The following is a 20,230-nucleotide window of genomic DNA, read 5'->3' on the forward strand; positions in this document are numbered from 1 at the left end:
TATTAGCGTTCTCCAGAGAAACAGAACCAGCCACCAAGATGTATATTTATGCTGTGTCCAGTAGGCTCTCTGGAGAGAGAGACTGATGTATTATAAAGAATTGAAGGTATTGGCTCACATAGGTGTAGAAGCCAGCAAGTCCCAAGATTTGCAGGGTGAGTCAGCAAGCATAAGACCCAGGAGAGATGATGCTTTAATTCCAGCCTGAGTCTAAAGGTCTGAGACCCAGAGAGCTGGTGGTGTCGTTGTAGTCTGAAGGCCAGCAATCTCAAGACCCAGGAAGAGCTGATGTTTTAGTTTGAATCCAAAGGCAAGAGGAAGCTGATGTCCCAGTTTGAAGCAGTCAGGCAGGAGGAGTCGCTCTTACTCAGCCTTTTTTTTTTTTTTTTTTTTTTTTTTTTTGCGGTACGCGAGCCTCTCACTGCTGTGGCCTCTCCCGTTGCGGAGCACAGGCTCCGGACGCGCAGGCTCAGCGGCCATGGCTCACGGGCCCAGCCGCTCCGCGGCATGCGGGATCCTCCCGGACCGGGGCACGAACCCGTGTCCCCTGCATCGGCAGGCAGACTCCCAACCACTGCGCCACCAGGGAAGCCCTACTCAGCCTTTTTGTTCTATTCAGGCCTTCAACTGATTGGATGAGGCCCACGCACACTGGGGAAAGCAATTTGCTTTCCTTGGTCCCCCAACTCAAATGCTAATCTTGTCCAAAACACTCTCACAGACACACCCAGAATGATGTTGCACCAATGTCGGCTGAAAAAAATGCACAATCTTAAAGTTGAGAATGATGTTTTACTCAGCGGCTATACCGAGGACTTAAGCCCAGGAGACAGCCTCTCAGATAGCTCTAAGGGACTGTTCCGAAGAGTTAAGGGAAAAGCCAGCATATATAGGAGTTTTTGCCAAAAAATCCAGGTAGTTGAACATCAAAAGACTATTCCTCATTAAAGAAAAACCAGACATCTCAAGTTAATGAATTTAGCACTCTTCTTTGTATGGGAAGATGCAGGAGTCTGGGCTTAATGAAATTATTCCTTTGATAGGTACCTTCACTATCTTGGGCCAGTATCCTGTTGTCTTCCATCCTGAATCCCCTCAGGGTGCACTGTCAAGGGTGGCTGCAGTGACGGATGCTTTGATGGCTGCAACATCCTTTGTTTACTGATATGGCAGGTGACATTCTTTGTCCACACCAAATATCAGGGCTCCCCCGGCCCAGTCCAATTGACACCTGAAATCAACCACCAGAGGTGACATCAGAAATGAGGCCTGAGAACAGGGGAGAAAGTCAGGTAGAGCAGGGCTGGCAAGGATGAGCAGAGGCGCTCCAGGTGGAGAAGCAAACGTGCAAAGACCCTGGGCACATGCATTATCACCTTTAATTCCCATGGTCCCTGAAACTGAAGAACCGGCTGCCAGATGAGGTCTAGTCAAGCTCACGCAGCTCGCAAGGAAGGGAAATGGGATTCAGATGCAAGGTGGTTCAGATCCAATGTTGTGCGAGCTGCCTTGAGTGGCCTTCTCCTCCAAAGTCACCTAAGACCCGCGTTCCCCTAAAAGCACCTGAGCAAACGAGAGATGCTTCTTGCTGACAGCACAGGCTTCCTGGTGGAGTTTCTGCACTCTATTCCTGTCTACCGTCCATCCGTTTCCCCAAAAGGGACTGACCTCTTGCTCCCCCTGGGACAGCTCTGCCCTCAGTTTCCCCTTAGATCCCACATCAAAGGTTGGTTACCTGGCCCACTCTTTTAACTGACTTGAAATGCTCTATGGCTTCTGCTTATGAGTACTTCATTCTGATATAAGCCCTATATTAGTCAGCCCGGGCTGCTGTAACAAAGCACCACAGACTGGGGATGCTTAGAACTGAAATCTCTTATCTCACAGCTCTAGAGGCTGGAAGTTTAAAGACAAGGTGTTGGCAGTGTTGGTTCCTTCTGAGGGTTATGAGGGCAGGAGCTATTCCAGGCATTGGCTTGTAGGCGGCCATCTTCTCCTTGTGTCTCCTTATAACATCTTCCCTGTGTGTGTCTGTCTCTGTGTCTCAGTCTTCCCTTTTTATAAGGACACCAGTCATATTGGATTAGGGGCCACCCTAATGACAACACTTCAATGTGATTATCTCTGTCAAGACCCTGTCTCATGAGGTCATATTCAGAGTGGGTTAGGATTTCAGCATGTGAATTTTGAGGGAACACAATTCAGCCCATAACAAACACTGTTACCTTTCCGTTTTAGTCCTTCACAGCAATATTTCCAACAGTTTTTCTCCTGGAAAATGGCCCAGAAGACTAATTGGGATTCCATACAGGAATTTGTATGACTATACTCAATTTCCTGGACCCTTCCCCAGGAAGTGCGTGTGTTTGTGGAAGTATGTTCAACCTGAAAATATAGCAGCTCTTGGCTCTAGAGAATAGAATATGTAGCCACTGAGATCTGGAGGTTCTAGAATGTATAGTCACATTTGGGGGGTCCAGAAGTCTGGGCCTGATCATTCAGGGAGCTCCAGGAGACAGGAGGGAGGGCCCCATGATCCCAGACAGCGCTGTTGTCTTCACAGAGCTCAGACTTGGAGCCGACCTCTCTGATTCTCTGGTTCTCTTTAACCATTTGGTTTCAAACCTGTATTACCTTCATTTTATATCAGTGAGCATTTCTGCTCATATTTTCTTTACTCTAGATTGGCGGTGTTGCAGGGGATGGAGGTGAGGTAAGATCTTGTTTGCCTGTTGTCATATTCTGGCAACAAAGCCAGGTACTGAGTATTTCCTTAGTAACTGAAACAGTCCCACAGTATTTCATCTAAAATACGTATCTGTGTGACTTCTAGGATGCATTGTTCCAGAGAAGGCATTAGCAGGTAGTTCTCGTGGTTCATCCTCTGGTAATCTTGTTGTTCTTAGGTTGCGTTCAATCAGGACGAAGCCCATTCATGCACTTTGTTTCATTTTAGCCTCACGACATTTTTTTTTAATTTTTATTTTGTATCAGGGTATAGTTGATTAACAATGTTGTATACGTTTCAGGTGTACAGCAAAGTGATTCAGTTATACATATACGTGTATCTATTCTTTTTTTTTTTTTTTTTTTTTTTTGCGGTACACGGGCCTCTCACTGTTGTGGCCTCTCCCTTTGAGAAGCACAGGCTCCGGATGCGCAGGCTCAGCGGCCATGGCTCACGGGCCCAGCTGCTCCGCGGCATGTGGGATCCTCCCAGACCGGGGCACGAACCCGTGTCCCCTAGCATCGGCAGGCGGACTCTCAACCACTGCGCCACCAGGGAAGCCCCGTGTATCTATTCTTTTTCAAATTCTTTTCCCATTTAGGTTATTACAGAATAATGAGCAGAGTTCCCTGTACTTTACAGTAGGTTTCTATTTTAATTATTGCAGTGTGTACATGTCAGTCCCAAACTCCCAATCTCTCCCTCCCCTAGCCTGACAACCTTTGTGGACAAGACGTGTTGCAGGTGTTGGTGTCTTCACTTTACAGAAGGGTGACCTGAGACTGGGAAAGGTTAAGCTCAAGGTCACACTATGATTAAGATCCTGACCCCTTGCCATGGCTCTGAGATGCACACATCTAGGGCCCAGCCAGAAGAGGAGACGCTGAGAGCAGATACCAAAAAGGCATTTCCACTCAGGTCCTGCTTAGGTGTCATGTGTGGGACAGACTGGAAAAGAAGGAAATGGTACCAAGAGTGTTAGTAAGGGAACAATCTGAGACCCTCACTCTAAGGATAACCCAACTATAGTCATGGGACGTTATATTTGCTCCTGTCCTAATGATGGCAGAGGTCTCGTCCAAGAACCTCATCCTAACCGGAGAGCAAGGTGGGACATCGCTTGAGCTACATTGGACTCTCCGTTCAACCTCTGCATATTTGTTTAAATTGTGTCTTTGGGCAACATTTCTCTTGGTTGTTAAATCACCACATATAAAGCCTCTCACATCTGAAAGAAAATTTCAGGGACAAAACGAACATCCCTTCCTACAGGAACGTGTCATTCATTCATTCATAGACAGGTGCTGATAGGCTTTCGCGCTGGGGCTGGCAATGAGGTCTCCCTCTGGCTGAAGCCGAGCTGCTCTCCAGAATAAAGGAAGAGGGACAGCAATGGCCACAGCCAGGGTGGAAGGTGCCAAGTGCTGACTGAAGCTCTGGGTCTCTTAAACTGTCCGGGGAAGGAGCCTGGATTCTAATTTGCTGTGGGTCTTTAGGCAGAATCACTTAATCTTTCAGGGCCTCTGGGTTTTTTGGGGTTTTTTGTTTTGTCTTGTTTTGTTTCATATGTGAATCAATGGATAAGACCAGCTGTTCTCTGAGACTTCTTCCAGCTCTGTGATGATTCTGAGTCTCCATTTGCCAAACGGAAAGCCAGTGGTACTTCTATAGCGTTTGTGCCTCTCCTAGAAGGTTTCTTCCTATTCTATAGGAGGATTTCTGTGTGTGTGCTAGACAGTGCCTACCCTGAGACTATCGTTTGGGGATTGGAGCCAAGAAAGCATCATTGCTTATTTGCTGAGTGGCCTTGGACAAGGCTCTTGGCTACTTTCTTTTTTTTAATATAAATTTATTTTATTTATTTATTTATTTTTGGCTGCTTTGGGTCTTCGTTGCTGCGTGCGGGCTTTCTCCAGTTGCGGCGAGCGGGGGCTACTGTTCTTTGCGGTGCGCTGGCTTCTCATCGCGGTGGCTTCTCTTGTTGTGGAGCACGGGCTCTAAGTGCGTGGGCTTCAGTAGTTGTGGCTCGCGGGCTCTAGAGCGCAGGCTCAGTAGTCGTGGCGCACGGGCTTAGTTGCTCTGCAGCATGTGGGATCTTCCCGGACCGGGGCACGAACCCGTGTCCCTTGCATTGGCAGGTGGATTCTTAACCACTGCGCCACCAGAGAAGCCCTCTTGGCTACTTTCAAGTCAGCTTCTTCATCTGCAAGTAGGAATATAATATCTGCCCTGCCTATATCCCACCCAGCACAGTGCCTGACCTTTGGAAAGTTCTCAGGAAACATTTGCTCGTTGAGTGCATCAATGAAAGCAGGACCACAGGGCAGAAGCTGAGGACGAGGGATTACACTTACCAATCCGTTCCCTAAGCACTCACCTCCTTCCTCCTGCCACAGACAGTGTCCAGGAGTTTACATGTTGTAAAGAGAACTTGGAATTATTCTGTGGTTTAGGGCGGAGGAGCCACCTGGAGGGGAGGCGGGGAGGAACATGCCCGCTTGGAGGATTAGTAGGTTCGCTTGTTATTGAGAAGCAAGGGGGATTAATGAAAAGGAGAATTATACCAGCTTCTTGGTGCCTGCGGGAGAGCTTACCATGACACCTGGCCTACTTCTGATACATTGTTACTTCCAGGGCCTAGTCCTTGAGGAGTGTTTATAGGGCACTACTACCTATTGGCCTTGAACTCAGGTTGTCGTTTCCCCAGCCCCACAGGACTGAAGGAATGAAGCCTAATTCTCTGCTCAGCTTCTCTACCCCCTGGTCCTTACCGCAGATGCCCACACAGTTTCCTTTCTTCCTTTTCTCCTGAATCTCAGCCCTGGACCTTGGCAGCCCTGAGCCCCAGCCCCAGTGAAGCTGCTGAAAACCCTCCTCAGCTTCTCAGCCTCTCTGCCCAAACCAATTACTAGTCAACAAATGCCTTGAGAGGAGAAAGAGGCAAAGAAGGTCTGGCTTTCTTCAATGAGTCTCCCTTCTCCCTGGGATTCCGGCCCTTGATCGCTCTCCAGAGCTTTCAGAAGGATGTCTTGGCATTCTGTCTAATGATTCTGGTTGTTCTCAGTGGGAGATTTGAGTCTGTACAAATTAATCCATCACAGGCAGACATGGAAATCCACTGGCATTTTTTTCAATGCTCCTCAGGTAACAACAGCCAGGATTGAGAGTCCCTGACCCAGGCTGATATTCTCATTGAACAAAGAGGAGCCTGCAGTCCAAAGAGGGCCAACTGACTTACCCGGCCACCCAATTTGTTAATGTGGGAGCTGGGACTCAAACTCGGGTCCTCTGAAGTGCAGGCCAGTGTGCCTTCCAGGGCACCAGGCCAGTCTCCCGAGAGCCTCTCCTTCTGTTTCTGTCTCCGTCTCCCTTTGTAAGCTGGCACGTTGCTGTGGATTATGAGATGGACCGCACCCACCCCCTCCCCGCCCATGCACCCCCCTACCCACGGGTGGGCAGTGTTGGTACCCTGAGGGCTTGGTGCTTCTGCTCATCCCCCCACCCTCTCCCCACTCCCAGTGCAGACCAGGAACAGACCACCTACCTGTCCCAGACATGCAGTCAGCTGTGGCTCTGTGCTAATGGGCGGGGATGGCCTAATTACAGCCCAGGGCTTCCTGAGTAATTACGGGCCTTCTTGGGACTCCATAGTGCATCTCCCCACCTCGGCCACGGCTGCTCACATTTCCTCCTTTGTCTCAAATGTGCCCCCGCTGCTCAGAGAGCATTTAGCTCCCTGCCCCCCACTTTGCCCTTTAGCCCTTCCGATACCCAGATCTTGTTACAGGCTGGGTGAAGGGCCTCCTGTTGTGGAGGGGCCCCTGGTCAGCCTCTGCCTGCATCCCTTCCCCCCATGCTAACCGCTAAGCTTTGCTTGTTGACTTCCTCCCGGGCCAGACCCAGGTCCTGCCAACTCTGCCCTCTCTGACTGCATGACTCATGGCTGGCTCTGGAGGCACAGGCAGAGGCTCGGCTCACCAGAGGAAGAGAGTCCTTCAGGTGACCCCTTCCCAGCTCTGTGGGGACCCTCCACCTCCTCCGAGTGGCACGACGGCAGGACGTCCTGGCAGTGGGAGGGGGTCTGGGGACCAGACCAGGAGCCTCTCAGGCCTGGGTTTGCATCCTGTCTCCACCCTTCCTGCTTGGTGATGATGGGCAAGTCGCCACTCTCTGCACCGCGATTTCTCATCTGTAAAATGGGGTGATGATCTCAATGTACGGTGCTGGGGACGTAGGAGAGACTAGGCAGGCAAACGTTCACTGCTCAGAGAGACAGGATCTTCTCTATATGGGAGCCGGGAGCCCTCCCAGTGGCCGTGACCCAAGAGAAAGCAGGTCACAGAGAAGTCAGGGTGAGCCGGGGCCATCGTGGGCGCACCGACACCGAGACGGGGCAGTGAGAGAGGCCAATGCCTGCAACACAGGTCCTGCCCCAGGTGGAGCCACCCACCGGATGTCCTCCAGGCCACTGACGGGGAGACCCGCGTGGGCTCTCAGAGACGGGGTCAGCAGTGGCAGTGGAGAGGGAGGTGACCCCTGTCCTGCCGGGCCTCCTTCCACCTGCACTAGGGGCTGAGGAGGCCGGTGCGACCCAGGCTTCTGCTCAAACCGACACCCTGGGCCCGTGGGCACCCAGCCTTCCCCAGCCAGGGAAAGGTACCCAAGAGCTTTCCCAGAAAGAGGAGCCCGAGGGGGCTGGAGGGGAGAAGCCAAAGAGAGGCCTTTACTCTCTGCCTTTTCTCCCCGCTGTTGGTGTAGAAACCGTGAGAAACCCTTGCAGCCGCCGTGCCCTTAGGGGCCAGGGAACAGAGGACGAGCGAGCGCCGAAGACGGTGGCTCAGCAAGGCTGGGGGTCCCACGGAAGGAGGGAGGGGCTCCCGCTGCAACCGTGGGCGTCCTTGTCCAGATGAGATTTCTCAGGCTTTTCCTGAGTCCAGGCTGGGGCTGGGGACCATCCATCCAGGGGACAAGAGTGGAAGCCACAGCCGTGGTTACAGAGAAAGAGAGAAGAACCAAGGAGCTGGGGCAAGCCCTGGGAGCCACGTTCTTGGAGCAGGAGGGACAGAGGCAGGAGGAGGGGTCCTCGCGGAGCCGCAGGGCCCTGGGGGACGGTCAGGTGCAACCTCGATGTTACAGATGGTCTGAGCGCGGACGGGCAGCGACTTGCCCAGCGTCACTCCACGCCCTCTGATTCCCTTCCACTTGCACAGCCTACGGGGGCCTCTCCACCTCCGAATGGCTCTGCTTTTCCAGCCCCGGCTGGCCCAGGCGCCAAGGGCAGAGCTGGGGTGAGGACAGGCGCAGCGGCTTTGCTGGTTCCCGGCCATGCCTGCCGGGCTGGGGCAGGTGGTCCCTGCCCGGGGTCGCCCTGTGCCCTCATTGGGTCGTGTTGTTCTGGCTGCTGTGCTGCAGACTCTTGCTTGCTCGCTACAGACACAAGGGCAGGTCAAGCTGCTCCCAGACCCCAGCCAGCCCATGACGGCATCCCAGCCGGTGCCGCCGGCAGGCCACGTGAGCCGAGCCCATGCAGGCCACAGCCCTGCTGTGTGTGGGAGGCGGGCATGGGCAGGCGGTGGCAGGGAAGGGCTGGAAGGTTTTTATTGGCCCTGGTGGGGCTGAGTCTGTCTGGGCCCCAGTTTAGATCGTCACTGGAGGATGGGGTTCACTGACTCCCTGCTCCACTTAGAAACACTCCGGGAGGGAGGTGAGGGGGGCACCGAGGGGGTGGGAGTGTGGGGGGAGGCTGGGGGCGGGCAGCAGGTAGCCCCGGCCAGGATGGACAGCAGTGGTGTCAGGGGGCCTCGAGGCCGCAGAACTGGGTCACGGCCACTGGGAGGGCTCCCGGCTCCCACGGAGAAGATCCCGTCTCTCTGAGAGGCCCACCCGGCTTCTGGTTTCCGCTCAGGCCCCCCTGGGGCTATCATGTCACCTCTCTGAGCTTTAGATGCCTCCTCTCTGACATGGAGGAGTTGGACCGGCTCCCACCGAGCTCAAAAACTCCAGGATTCTGTTACAAAGGGGATAGTGTAACAGCAGAGTTCCCAGGGAGGGCCGAGTATGGTGTGAGAATTCACCTCCCAGGCCAGGCCTGGGGGGCAGCCCGAGACCCGGTGCCGAGACCACTGAAGAAAGCCAGGCTTTTGCGGTGCCTTGACCCCGCAGGGGCTAAAGCTGTTCTCCACAACTCCTGTTCTCCTTAGAGGGTTCTTTTCTTCTGACCCCGGGGCATCTGACGGGCCTTGGCCAGAGGGACGGCCACACTCTGCTCTGTGTCCTCAGGGTTGGTACAGCTCTGAGAGGTGGTGACTCTGACCTACATGGCAGACGGGAAGGGCATTAAGGTCATCTGACCCCTGGCTTGAGTGCTAGACTGGGCTCTTTAAGGAAGAGAAGAGTGTCTTCATCCTGGCGTCTCTCCCAGGCCCTAGGCCAGAGCTGAGCAGGGGGTCCACAGCTGTTTGGTGAATCACGCTCTTCAAGTGTATACTGAGCTCCCCCTGCCGTGTGCCTGGGCTCCAAGCCCAGGGCAGGGGATGGGAGCCGTGGCACCCCTCATCTTCCTGGGGCCCTACAGTCTAGTGGGATCCACCAGAGAGGTACCAAGGATTTGCTTTCACTATATTGTGACTTCTCTTTCTATGTGTCAACTAAAAGATTCAGAAAGTAGTAGCTCCAAGAGCTCAGAGAAGATGCTGGAGTAGTCAGGGTGGACTTCCTGGAGGAGCTGCCCTTTCTCTGGGTTGTTGCTGTTCCCACTCACCCACTCACACTGGGAGGGATCCACTTCTCAGGCTTCACTTTCTTGGGTTTCTCCTCCATGTCACCTTGACTCCATTCCTGGTCCCAGGTGCCTAAAGGTCAGGGGCAAATCCTGGGGTTGGGATGGGCTTGGGGCAGGAGGTCAGGACAGCAGTCAAAGTCCATAATGAGTGTAGGCCTCCAGGCCGGTCTCCAGAGAAGGACAGATGATCCTGGATGGTTGTGGCCTTTGCCCAGAGCCGTCCAGCTCTCTCAGCCCCCAACCTGAGTGCACGTGTGGAACTACGGCCAAGCCCTGAAGTTAAAACAATGAGTGCCCTCCAGGCACAGGCCTCATGCCAAATGCCAACGCATGTCAGCTCGGGATGGGCTCACAGCCTGCAGGTGAGATTCTCAGCCCCACTTCACCGGTGGCCAAGCCGACTTAGAGGGTCAAGTCAGTCGGAAGACCTGGGCCCTGTGGCTTCGGACCCTCGGGTGTCACAGTGCCCACCACCAGGCGTCTACTTCACGGGCGAGCCTCGGGACACCTGCGCTCCTGGACTGACCTCTCCCCTCTTCTCTCTGACCCTAGGTGCCCCAGGCCCTCCAGGACCGAGAGGACTCAAGGGAGATGTGGGCGTGAAAGGGCCTGTTGGCAGCAGAGGACCAAAAGGAGACCCCGGCAGCTTGGGCCCCCCAGGACCTCAGGGTCCTCAAGGGCAGCCAGGGGACACCGGGCCTGTAGGAGAAAGGGGGCCGGTTGGCCAGCGAGGTTTCCCAGGCCTCAAAGGCTCGAAGGGCAGCTTTGGAACTGGAGGCCCAAGAGGACAGCCAGGCCCCAAAGGGGACGTGGGGCCCCCAGGGCCAGAGGGGCCCCCAGGGTCTCCAGGGCCAGAGGGGCCTCAGGGAAAACCAGGGACCGCTGGGAAGATAGGGTCACCAGGCCAGCGGGGGCCCATGGGGCCAAAGGGCGAACCAGGAATCCAGGGTCCCCCTGGCCTCCCTGGGCCCCCAGGCCCACCAGGAAGCCAGAGCCACTATTGAGGAGCGGCCCGGTCCTGGACACTGCCACGCAGAAGGTGGGGAAGGGTGCTCGGGTGAAGAGAGTCCCCCGAAAAGCCGCACCTGCACACATTGTGGTCCTTTGGTCCCGAAGAGCGTACCCCCCAGGCCTGCCCCTGCACCTCCGGGCTTCCCAGTAGTGACTATACCATAGAAGGCAGCCCCGTATACACACACGCACATGCACACGCACATTTCCCTGCTGGCCAGGGGGCTGACTGGGTTTCCTTGGCTGGGCGGGAGGAGAGGGCAGGAGAAGCCCCCTCTCCTGTGGCTGAGCCTGCCAGCGAAGTGGCTACCTCGGGGCAGCGGTCTTAATTCTGGCTCTGAATTGGTGACCAGCGCTAGTCTTTCTAGCATCTTCACACCCATCCTAGCTGGCGGGCGGTTCCCTGAGGCTCCCAGGGGTTGAAAAGACCCAGGAAAAGCTTTGCAGGGGATTATGGTTCAAACTCGAGGGACGAGGTGGATTTGGCAACCACAAGACCTTCCCTGTAACCATGGAAGCAGAGTCCCGGGAACTCACACGGGACACAGCAACTCCACCTGGGCCCTGAGCACTGCGCCCCCAGGAGTTCAGCATTTTTTTCCACATCTCCAGAAAATTCCTCGCTTCATCCTTGCGTCCGCCTCTCAGGAGCATCCCAGAAGGAATCCAAGCAGGAGCTTCATCTGCACCGGGACACTCTCCAGGCCCTGGAGCGTTCTACCGAAGTAGAAGGCCCCGTTCCGATCCGGGGGGTGACCGCTTTGTGGCAACTGGGGGAGGGCTGACCGCTGGGCTGCTCTCCCTTCCCCCGGCCTGCTCTCCTCCTGACCTCACCCCACCGTGACCCAGAATGGCCCCAGGCCTCTCTGCACGGGCAGCTTGACCAGATGGGGGGAGGGGCCCCAGCTCCCTTTGATGTCACCCCTCACCCACCTTCAGCCTCCTGCACAGCCAGCAGCAAGGAGGACTGGGACACCCCCAGAAGGGCAAACTCGCAGGGAAGCTGCTCCTCCTTTGTGTTCTAACAGATAACGACCACCCCTGGGATGGGGGCTTACAGCGGTCCCCTCCCCAGCCTGACCCAGAGACCGGCCCCTCCCCCTCCCAGAAGCCTTCCCCCCTTCTTGTAACAGGAGTGCAACTGGCTTGCACTCCTGCTGCCCTCACTGCCGTGTAGTTCTCCTGTCTACATATGATATCATGCCACGTAGTACCACTGACTCAGTAAAGAGCTGTTTCCAGGAGGGAGGTGTCTTCTGGTCCTTTTCTGCCTGACCGGGACTGTGATGCCTTCAGGGGCTCCACCTCCCCTGGCCTTTGAAGGGGAACCAGTGCACAAGGGGTCCCTTAGATATGCAGCCCCACTGTGGAGTCCAGGTCAGACCCCCTGGCCCTTGACTCTGGAAACACTGAGTTCTGCTGGGAGTTCCCAGTGGTCCTGCAGGGGGCCAAGGACCAAGGGTGGCTGAGGGATTAGCCACAGCGAGCAGGAACCCAGTGGAAGCAAGGTGAGCCTGCTAATCACGCAGCAGGGCCCTAGAGCTCTTGGGCTAGAACGAGATTGGAAAATAAGACAGGACACCTGAGTGATACCCCCTGCTCCCCGGTCTTGTCCCTAAGACAAGGAGATAAAACAGAAAAGGGGGAGGAGACCAGACCTGCTCCAAAGGACCTGGCCCTCCAGGGTCCACAGGAAACAAAGGACAGCTGGGTCCTCTGTGAATCAGCCAGGCCTGTTCCAGGAATCAGGGGTGCGTGAAGGGGCTGTGCCCTCGGCTGGCTTTCAAGGCATATGTCTTAGTCCGTTCAGGCTGCTGTAACAGAACACCACAGACTGGGTGACTTCTAAACAGCAGAAACAACATAAATGATGAGGGTCATCCACCCTCGTGACCTAATCCCTTCCCAAAGGCCCCCCCACTCCTGACCCCATCACACTGGGGGTTAGATTTCAACATAGAAATTTGGGGGGGGCTGGACACAAACATTCAGACTATGGTAGCATAGTAACCTCATTCGTCAGTAAAACGTGGCCTAGGGAAAGCCCTGTGCCTTGTTTTGCTTTTCTACTTTTTTTAGAGGGGGCAGGGGTTGGGGGGAGCGTCTTAGTCAGAATTCTCCAGAGAAAGGAAGGCTGAGAAGTGCCATCCCCAAGCTGGAGGCCCAGGAGAGCCAATGGTATGGTTCCAGCCCTAGGGCAGAAGACAGATGTCCCAGCTCACACAGGCAGAGAGAGGATTCTCCCTTCCTCCACCTTTTTGTCCTATTCAGGCCCTCAACACACTGAAAGGCTGCCCACCTGCTTTAGTGAAGGGCCATCTTCTCTACGCAGTGCACCCATTCAAATGCTCACCTCATTCGAATGCTCATCTCTTCCGGAAACACTTCCACCGATACACCCAGAAATAATGTTTAATCCGACATCTGAGCATCCCGTGGCCCGGTCAAGTCAGCACTTGAAATTAAGCCTCATAGGGTGTTTGGTAGAGGAAGCGAGCAGAGAGGTGGAAGGACGGGGATGGGGACCCAGGGACCATGGCATGAGGCGCCCACCACTTCCTTACTCCCCGTGGTGGCTCAGGGTCCCTGCCCCACCTGCCCCCGTCAACAACTGAGATGTGCTGGGCAGTGAGTTAGGTACTACGGGGTTACAGGGCTGAAGCGGCCTTGCCTGGGGGCTCGCCTCTCATAGAGGAGGGAGCAGTAGTGAAAGATGCGTCTCCACCTCGTGCGGGGCAGGCTGTGGGCTGGAGAAGAACGGGTCGTGGCACAGAGGTGATGGGCCTTGGGGCACGCAGTGAGGACCATCCAGTGGTGTCATTTCACAGTCTGGGTCCCCAGGAAAACCTCCAGGAAACTCTCACTACTCATTGTCCCAGGTAGGGTGGATGTCAGGCCTGGCAGGGGTACCCCTGGGTGGGAGGGGCCGGCATGGGCGCAGGTATCCAGAGAGCTGGGCCAGGGAAACAAGAGCAGGAAAACCCAGGCGTTGGAGCAAGCCAACGTCCCAGAGTCCAAATCCAGAAAAGTTAGGTCTGGGATGAATTCCAAGGGATGAGTTGGGGGCCAGAATGAGAGACAAGGCTGCAAGGATGAAAAACTGAGTTGATTTCAGAACATAAGCAAAAACACCTAAGAAAAACTCATGGGTCCTAGACAATGGCCACCAACACATCCCTGACCGTGTGGTTTTGGGGGATCAGCTTGATTTGCAGGCACAGGGTGGAGATGGGCCCTTGGGGTCCATCCAGGCAGTCACCACCACCTCTGGTTTCCCTGGTCACACAAGCCCTCTCAAGCTCTAGCAAGGAAATCAGGAGGGGGCAGTCATGACAAGGATGCAGCGGGTAAAACCAAGGCTATGGAAACTTGACGTACAACTCCACCTCAGGGTGACTAGACGTGGAAAGCTGCCAGCGTCTCAAGCATCCGTCTTCACTCCAGAGAACCAGCCAGTCTCCTATCTCTCTTCTCTCAGTGGCCCCTGCCCTCCCCTTCCTACTCCTCTTTGTCCCCTTTCTGTTGACCAGCATCTTCTGTGTGCACGAGGCCCAGCATAACAGGGCGACGGCTGACCACCAAAGGACCTGGTCCTACAATCTCTAGTTCCCAGCCCCAGGAGAGCAATCTGATCGCTCACCCTGCGGGTCAGGGGTCTACCCTGATCCAGTGGGCTGTGACCACAGAGGAAGAGGCGGAGGGAGAGGGATCACGTGGTAAAAAATTAGAGGCACCAGAGCAAGAGTGACCATGAGCAAAGCTGGCCACAAAATCTGTGTTTGGCAACAGAGGAACAGGAGAAGAACCTCGACAGTAATAATAGCAAACACCGACGGGAGAGCTACGATGCAACAGAAGACCATTCTAAGCACTTTTCATATATTTATTCATTTAACCCTCACTACAATTTGTAATGCAGCTGTAATGTCTATAAATCTATAATCTCTCTCTATATTGTATCTACATATATTATTATTATTCCCACTATATAGATGGGGAAACTAAGGCTTGAAGAGATTAATTAACTTCCCAAAGTCACATAGTGAGTTGTTGTTGTTGTTGTTTTTGTGTCTTTTTGTTTGTTTGTTTACAAAGGACACAGGAGCCAGCCTAAAGGGGTTCCCACTGGTCAAATCTGGGACACTTTATTTATTTATCTATCTATCTATCTATCTATCTATTTATTTATACAATTCCACTTTTCTGTTTCTTTGGGCCATGCCGTGCAGCATGCAGGATCTTCCCTGACCAGGGATTGAACCCACACCTCCTGCATTGGGAGAGCAGCACCTTAACCACTGGACCGCCAGAGAAGTCCGATAATGAGTTTTTAGACGTTTCTCTATTGAACCTCAGTCTTGGGTGATTTAACTTCTCTGTGCTTCTGTTTCCTCCCCTGTAAAATAGGGATTACAACTGGACCTACCGAATGAGGTTGCTGAGGGGATTAAGTAAGATGATGCTCTTGGCCAGTTTCCCAGTGTCTTAGTCAGCCCAGGCCGCCATAACAAAATACCACAGATTGGATGGCTTAGACAACAGAAACTTATTTTCTCAGAGTTCTGGAGGCTCGAAGTCCAAGATCAAGGCACCAGCTCTTCCTGGCTTACAGATGGCTGCCTCCTGGCTCTGCCCTCACATGGTAGGGGGAGAGGAAGTGTGGGGGAAGGGGAGAGAGAGACAGACAGAAAGAGGCAGGGGGAAGGCTCTCTTCCTCTTCTTGGAAGGCCACAGTCCTATCAGATCAGGGCCCCACCCTTATGACCTCATTTAACCTTCATTACCTCGTAAGACCCTAACTTGAGATACAGTCACACTGAGGGTTAGGGCCTCAACATATGGATTTTCTGGGGACACAATTCAGTGTCTGGTGCCCGGCAAGGGTTACCATCCCGTAAACATCAGGCATCATCATGGTGGTGTTTATCCTACAGACCCAGGCTTCCTGGATGGCAATATTACTCACCATTTTCCTCTGTAGATGAGTGGCCAGAACTCCAGGTCCTGCACACTCCCACCCACATTCCCTGCCTGGTTAGAGCCTGGAACAAGCTGTAACTCATCGGGCTCAACCTCTTGACTTTTCAGGTAGCAAACCAAAGGCTGAGAGGGGCTGAAGGGCTCGTTGACCAACCAGGACCAGAACTCTGGTGTCTCGGTTCCTGGGCAAAGCAAGTTCTCATGTCTGGTTTTGCCGCAATTTCAGTTTGCTATTGGTTAGGACCAATGGGCACCAACCGCTGCACGTTCCCCAGAAAGTACTCCCCCGGCAATCCCTCTCTCTGTCTCATGTCATCAAACACTCCTGGTACTAACACGGCCCTTCAGGGCATCTGGACCATTGTAGGTATTGCCGAAAATCCTAAGAGCTGACCACAGAAGTTAGCAGGGCCGGCAGTCAGAATTGTAAAGTTTGCAGCAAACTCTATGAATCAGTATCTTGTTCTGTGCATAAACTTTGGGAAATGGATCCAACCCGCATCCAGTGGGGAGATCGGGTGGGCTTCACGATAGAGGCCCTCGGTGGACATGGAATAGGGGTGGGTCGTGCTTGCTCCCTGCTGGGTCCTCCATTTATCGGGGGAAAGTCGGCCCAGCACCGCCCTCTCTAACCTTCACTTTCTTCATCAGGAAACAAAGAGAGTGGCCTGGTCTCAACTCCATCTGGGAGTCATCGGATGTGCCCGCCCCCTCTGTCCTACAGTTCTAACCAAGTGCTGTCCCTCCTGCCCTGCTTGGTTGCTTTCCTGGGGCCAAGGCAGGAGAGTCTGCATCCAGACTGAGAGGCAACAGCAGTGGGGTGCAGTCGGTGGCTTAGGATCACGGCCTTCGCCGTTGGGTTGTTTCCATCTCCACCAGATGTGCAGAATCTTGAAGAGCTCCTGAGCCTTCTTCTAAGCAGAGCAAGGGGCTTCCTGGAGGTCACGTCCCTGAGCACCTCTAAAGACCCCCGACCTGCCCACCCTTCCTCCCCAGCAGCCTCAGTGCCCTGCCAGCCGGGGCAGGACAGTGGGCTGGGCAGAACCTGCAGGCCTTCCTCCTGCTCCTCTTCCCCAGCCAGGGCTGAGCTGGCAACACCTGCCATGCCAGCCCTGGACACACTGTCAAAACAGAGCCACAGGAGAGGAGAGTGAAAAACTGACAGATACATTCTGACCACGCCCTACATTCCAATAGGGCGGGCAGGGCTGACAAGGAGCTGCCTGGACACATAGGCTGGCGGCGCACTGAGCAACCTCCCTGGGGACTTGTTTTCCTTGCCTTCACCTGTCCAGTCCTTTTGTTTTCTTTTGAATGCTTCAAAGGGCAAGGCTCTGTGTCTGATGTAATGGGAGAGGTGCAAAGGCTGGTGCAGTGCCCTCAGCAGGGCAACCACCCAGGAACCCACAAAAATTCAGACTGCGGGCCTGCACCCCAGACCCAGTGCTTCAGGACCACAGAGATGGGGTGGGACAAGAGGAGTGTGGGGGAGAATTCCCCAGGGAATTCCAACGCCCCAGGTAAAACTTGAGAACCACAGGCATAAGAGACAGAGAAAGGAAAAATTTTTTTTTTCGATTTATGTATAGTATCTCATTTAATCCTCATGAACTAAATGTCTTTACATTTTATAGGTCAGAAAACAAGGCTCAAAACAGTAAGTTGCTCAAGGCCACGTAGATATTATGTGGATTTGAACCCAGGATGAATGGAAGCCAGCTATGCCGAGCTAATGCCGACCAGGGTTCTTGGCCTTCCCCAGTCCATAAAAATTGATAAGAGGCCAGACAAGAAATTCAGGCAAGGGTTTATTGGGGCCCCTGCTCCCCAAACAGGGGCACGAGCTGGTTCCTTATATGGGGTGAGGGTAGGGATGTGTCCAGGGGTCAGGCCGGAGAGGTGGCTTAGGAGTTTTGCCCACCCCTTAAGTGGTGCTGGATGCAGGTGGCATGCACAGTATGCTTCTTTTGCTCCCTGCTCTTCAGAAGTGGCAGTGGGGGTTTTCTTTGGTCTTTTTGTATCTTTTTGTCCAGAATTTGCCCCAATTGCACCCACATGCAGTTATTTTTAGTCCCTCATAGCTTCTTTGTATTTTGTTGCTCAAGGAGATGTTTGTCCCGGTGTAAGCATTGTAGCAAAGGGCCCCACGTCCCAGCCTGTCTCAGAGCTACTTCCTCCAGAACGGTGGGATTGGGAATTCAGTGGGGCCTGAGAAAACCGAGATCCACAGAAACAGACTTGCTCAAAGTCCCAAAGCAAGCTAGTGACAAAGTTGTGACAAGGCCCCAAGTCTCAGGGCTACCAGGCTTCCCCATCCTGGCTGCCTCATCACTAAACATGACGATGGACTAGTGAGAACAGTGAAGGACTTGGAGACAGGAGTGCGCTCCCTGCTGTGAAAGTTGGAGGCTTCCACAAGGAAGCAAGATGCCGACCTTTAGCCAGGCTGCTAACCTCCCTACGTCCTTCTCCCCAGACCCAAGGTCTCCAAAACGGGTGCCCAGCCAAACCCTCCAGCGGGGAGGAACAAACTTTTAAATATTAAAACATCTTCTTGTTGCATTTTATTCATTCAAGGTCACACTTTGTTTTCACATAATCAGATCAGACATGAAGTTGGCCAAAAAAGTGTGGACTGATCAAAACTATGACTTGAAAATAGATTTATATTTATTATCCTTCATGATCAACATCATTCTAAGTGTAATTTGGCTTTGAGACATTAACCAATAATAGAAAAACAGAAAATAATTCATAAATAAATTTACATATATTAGGAGATCAAAGAAATAATCCAATTTTTTTTATTAATGGGGGTTGTGATCAAAACATTTGAACACCTCTGCCCTAAGCCAACTCTGTTTCTTCTGACATTGTCCCTTGTGATAAAGCAGAGTTCCCCCATATGAAAGGAAGAATCTCCACTTGATGATTTTAACCAGATTTATAACCTGAGGGTTGCTTCTTTTTCTGAACTCCCAAAACCTCCAAATGCCTCCAACCAGCCTGACCCACAAGTTTATAATTGGGAACTTGCTCCCCATCATCCATTGTTGTTCTTACTTCAGCTTCACAAAACAACCTTCTTCTGGACATAGAAACATTTAAACACTGAATAGGCAGTGTGGGAATCCCACTGAGTTTGTTCATTCAGAGATCATTGGTCCCACGGGTTGGAAGGAAAAGAGGTCAGAGTTTAGGGTTGCCAAGGCAGCTAGAATTGGGTACCGGACAGGCTACTGGGCAGGAGGGAGCTGTGCAGAGGTGGATCCCCAGAAATCTGCATAGAGCTCCCCTGAGTGGTTGGCTGAAATATACAGGGCAAGAATCTGTACAGGCCTGTGCGCTGACTCTGAACTAATTCTAGACCAACAGCAACAAGGCCTAAACACAACACCCCTCTCTCAGTATTTGAAACAGAATGAGTAAGCAGAAAAGCCATGAAGATATAGACATTTGAACAATACTGTCAACCGATTTGACCTAATGATGTGAGAACATTGCACCCAGCAATGGTTGAATATTCATTCTAAACTGATATTGTAAGCACGACATACCAACATTGGTTGGACGCAGATAAAGCAGTGCTTAGAAGGAAGTATAGAGCTTTAAACGACTATATTAAAAAAGAAGAAAGCTTTTTAAATCAAAGAACATAAAATACTTGGGAATAAATTTAACAAAATTTGTACAAAATCTCTACATATAAAATTATAAAATGCTGCTCAGAGAAATTTCGAAAGACCAGAATAAATGGAGAGATACACATGTTCATGGATTGGAAGACTCAATATCATGTATTCTTCTCAAACTGGTATATAGTCAGTGCAGTCCCAAACAAAGTTCCTGCATGTTTTTTTGTAGAAATGGAGAAGCTGATGCTAAAAGACACATAGAAATAAATGACATAGAATAGCAAAAGAGAAAAGAAAAAAATTATTGGAAAAAAGAACGAATTTGGAGGACTTACGTTGCCTGATTTCAGTGGTTAATATGAAGATATAGTAATCAAGACAGTATGGTATTGGCACAAAGACAGACAAACGGAACAGAGCAGAGTCAGAAAAAAGGTCAATACTAAATGGTCAACTGATTTTTTTTCACAAAAGCATCAAAAGAAATCAATGAGAAAAAGAAAGATTCTTTAAAAATGGTACTGGAACAATTGAATATCTAAACAGGAAAAAATATATATCTTGACCGCTACTTCATACTATACACAAAAGTCAATTCAAGATGGATCAAGACCTAAACTTAAAAACTAAAATTATAGAGCTTCTGAATAAAATGCAGAAAAATACCTTCATGATCCTGGAGTGGCAAAGATATCTCAGCTGAAACAAGAATAGCATTAACCATAAAAGAAAAATATAATAAAGTAGATTTCATAAAATTAAAATCTGCACATTAAGAGAGCCAGTTAAGGGCTTCCCTGGTGGCGCAGTGGTTGAGAGTCCGCCTGCTGATGCAGGGGACACAGGTTCGTGCCCTGGTCCGGGAAGATCCCACATGCTGCAGAGCGGCTGGGCCCATGAGCCATGGCCGCTGAGCCGGAGCGTCCGGAGCCTGTGCTCCACAACGGGAGAGGCCACAACAGTGAGAGGCCCACGTACCACAAAAAAAAAAAAAAAAAGAGAGCCAGTTAAGTAAATGATAAGGCATGTCACACATTGGGAGAAAATATTTGACAAATAATTTATAAATAGAATATATAAATATCTCTTGCGACT

At 52.2% G+C, this 20,230-nt stretch overlaps 1 protein-coding gene across 2 annotated transcripts in view; it reads left to right on the plus strand.

Annotated features, from left to right (window-relative positions):
• SCARA3 (scavenger receptor class A member 3) overlaps positions 1-11,764 on the plus strand; it is a 42,488-nt gene extending 30,724 nt beyond the window's left edge. For both annotated transcript variants that reach the window (XM_081236322.1, XM_081236323.1), the window contains one exon: positions 10,062-11,764. In XM_081236322.1, coding sequence (XP_081092448.1) covers positions 10,062-10,513 — 452 coding nt within the window. In that variant the 3' untranslated portion in view covers positions 10,514-11,764. The remainder of the gene's footprint in view (positions 1-10,061) is intronic.
• The last annotated feature ends 8,466 nt before the right edge of the window (positions 11,765-20,230 follow it).

Source organism: Mesoplodon bidens (assembly GCF_964165515.1).
Source record: "Mesoplodon bidens genome assembly, chromosome: 6".
Classification (NCBI taxonomy): Eukaryota; Metazoa; Chordata; class Mammalia; order Artiodactyla; family Ziphiidae; genus Mesoplodon; species Mesoplodon bidens.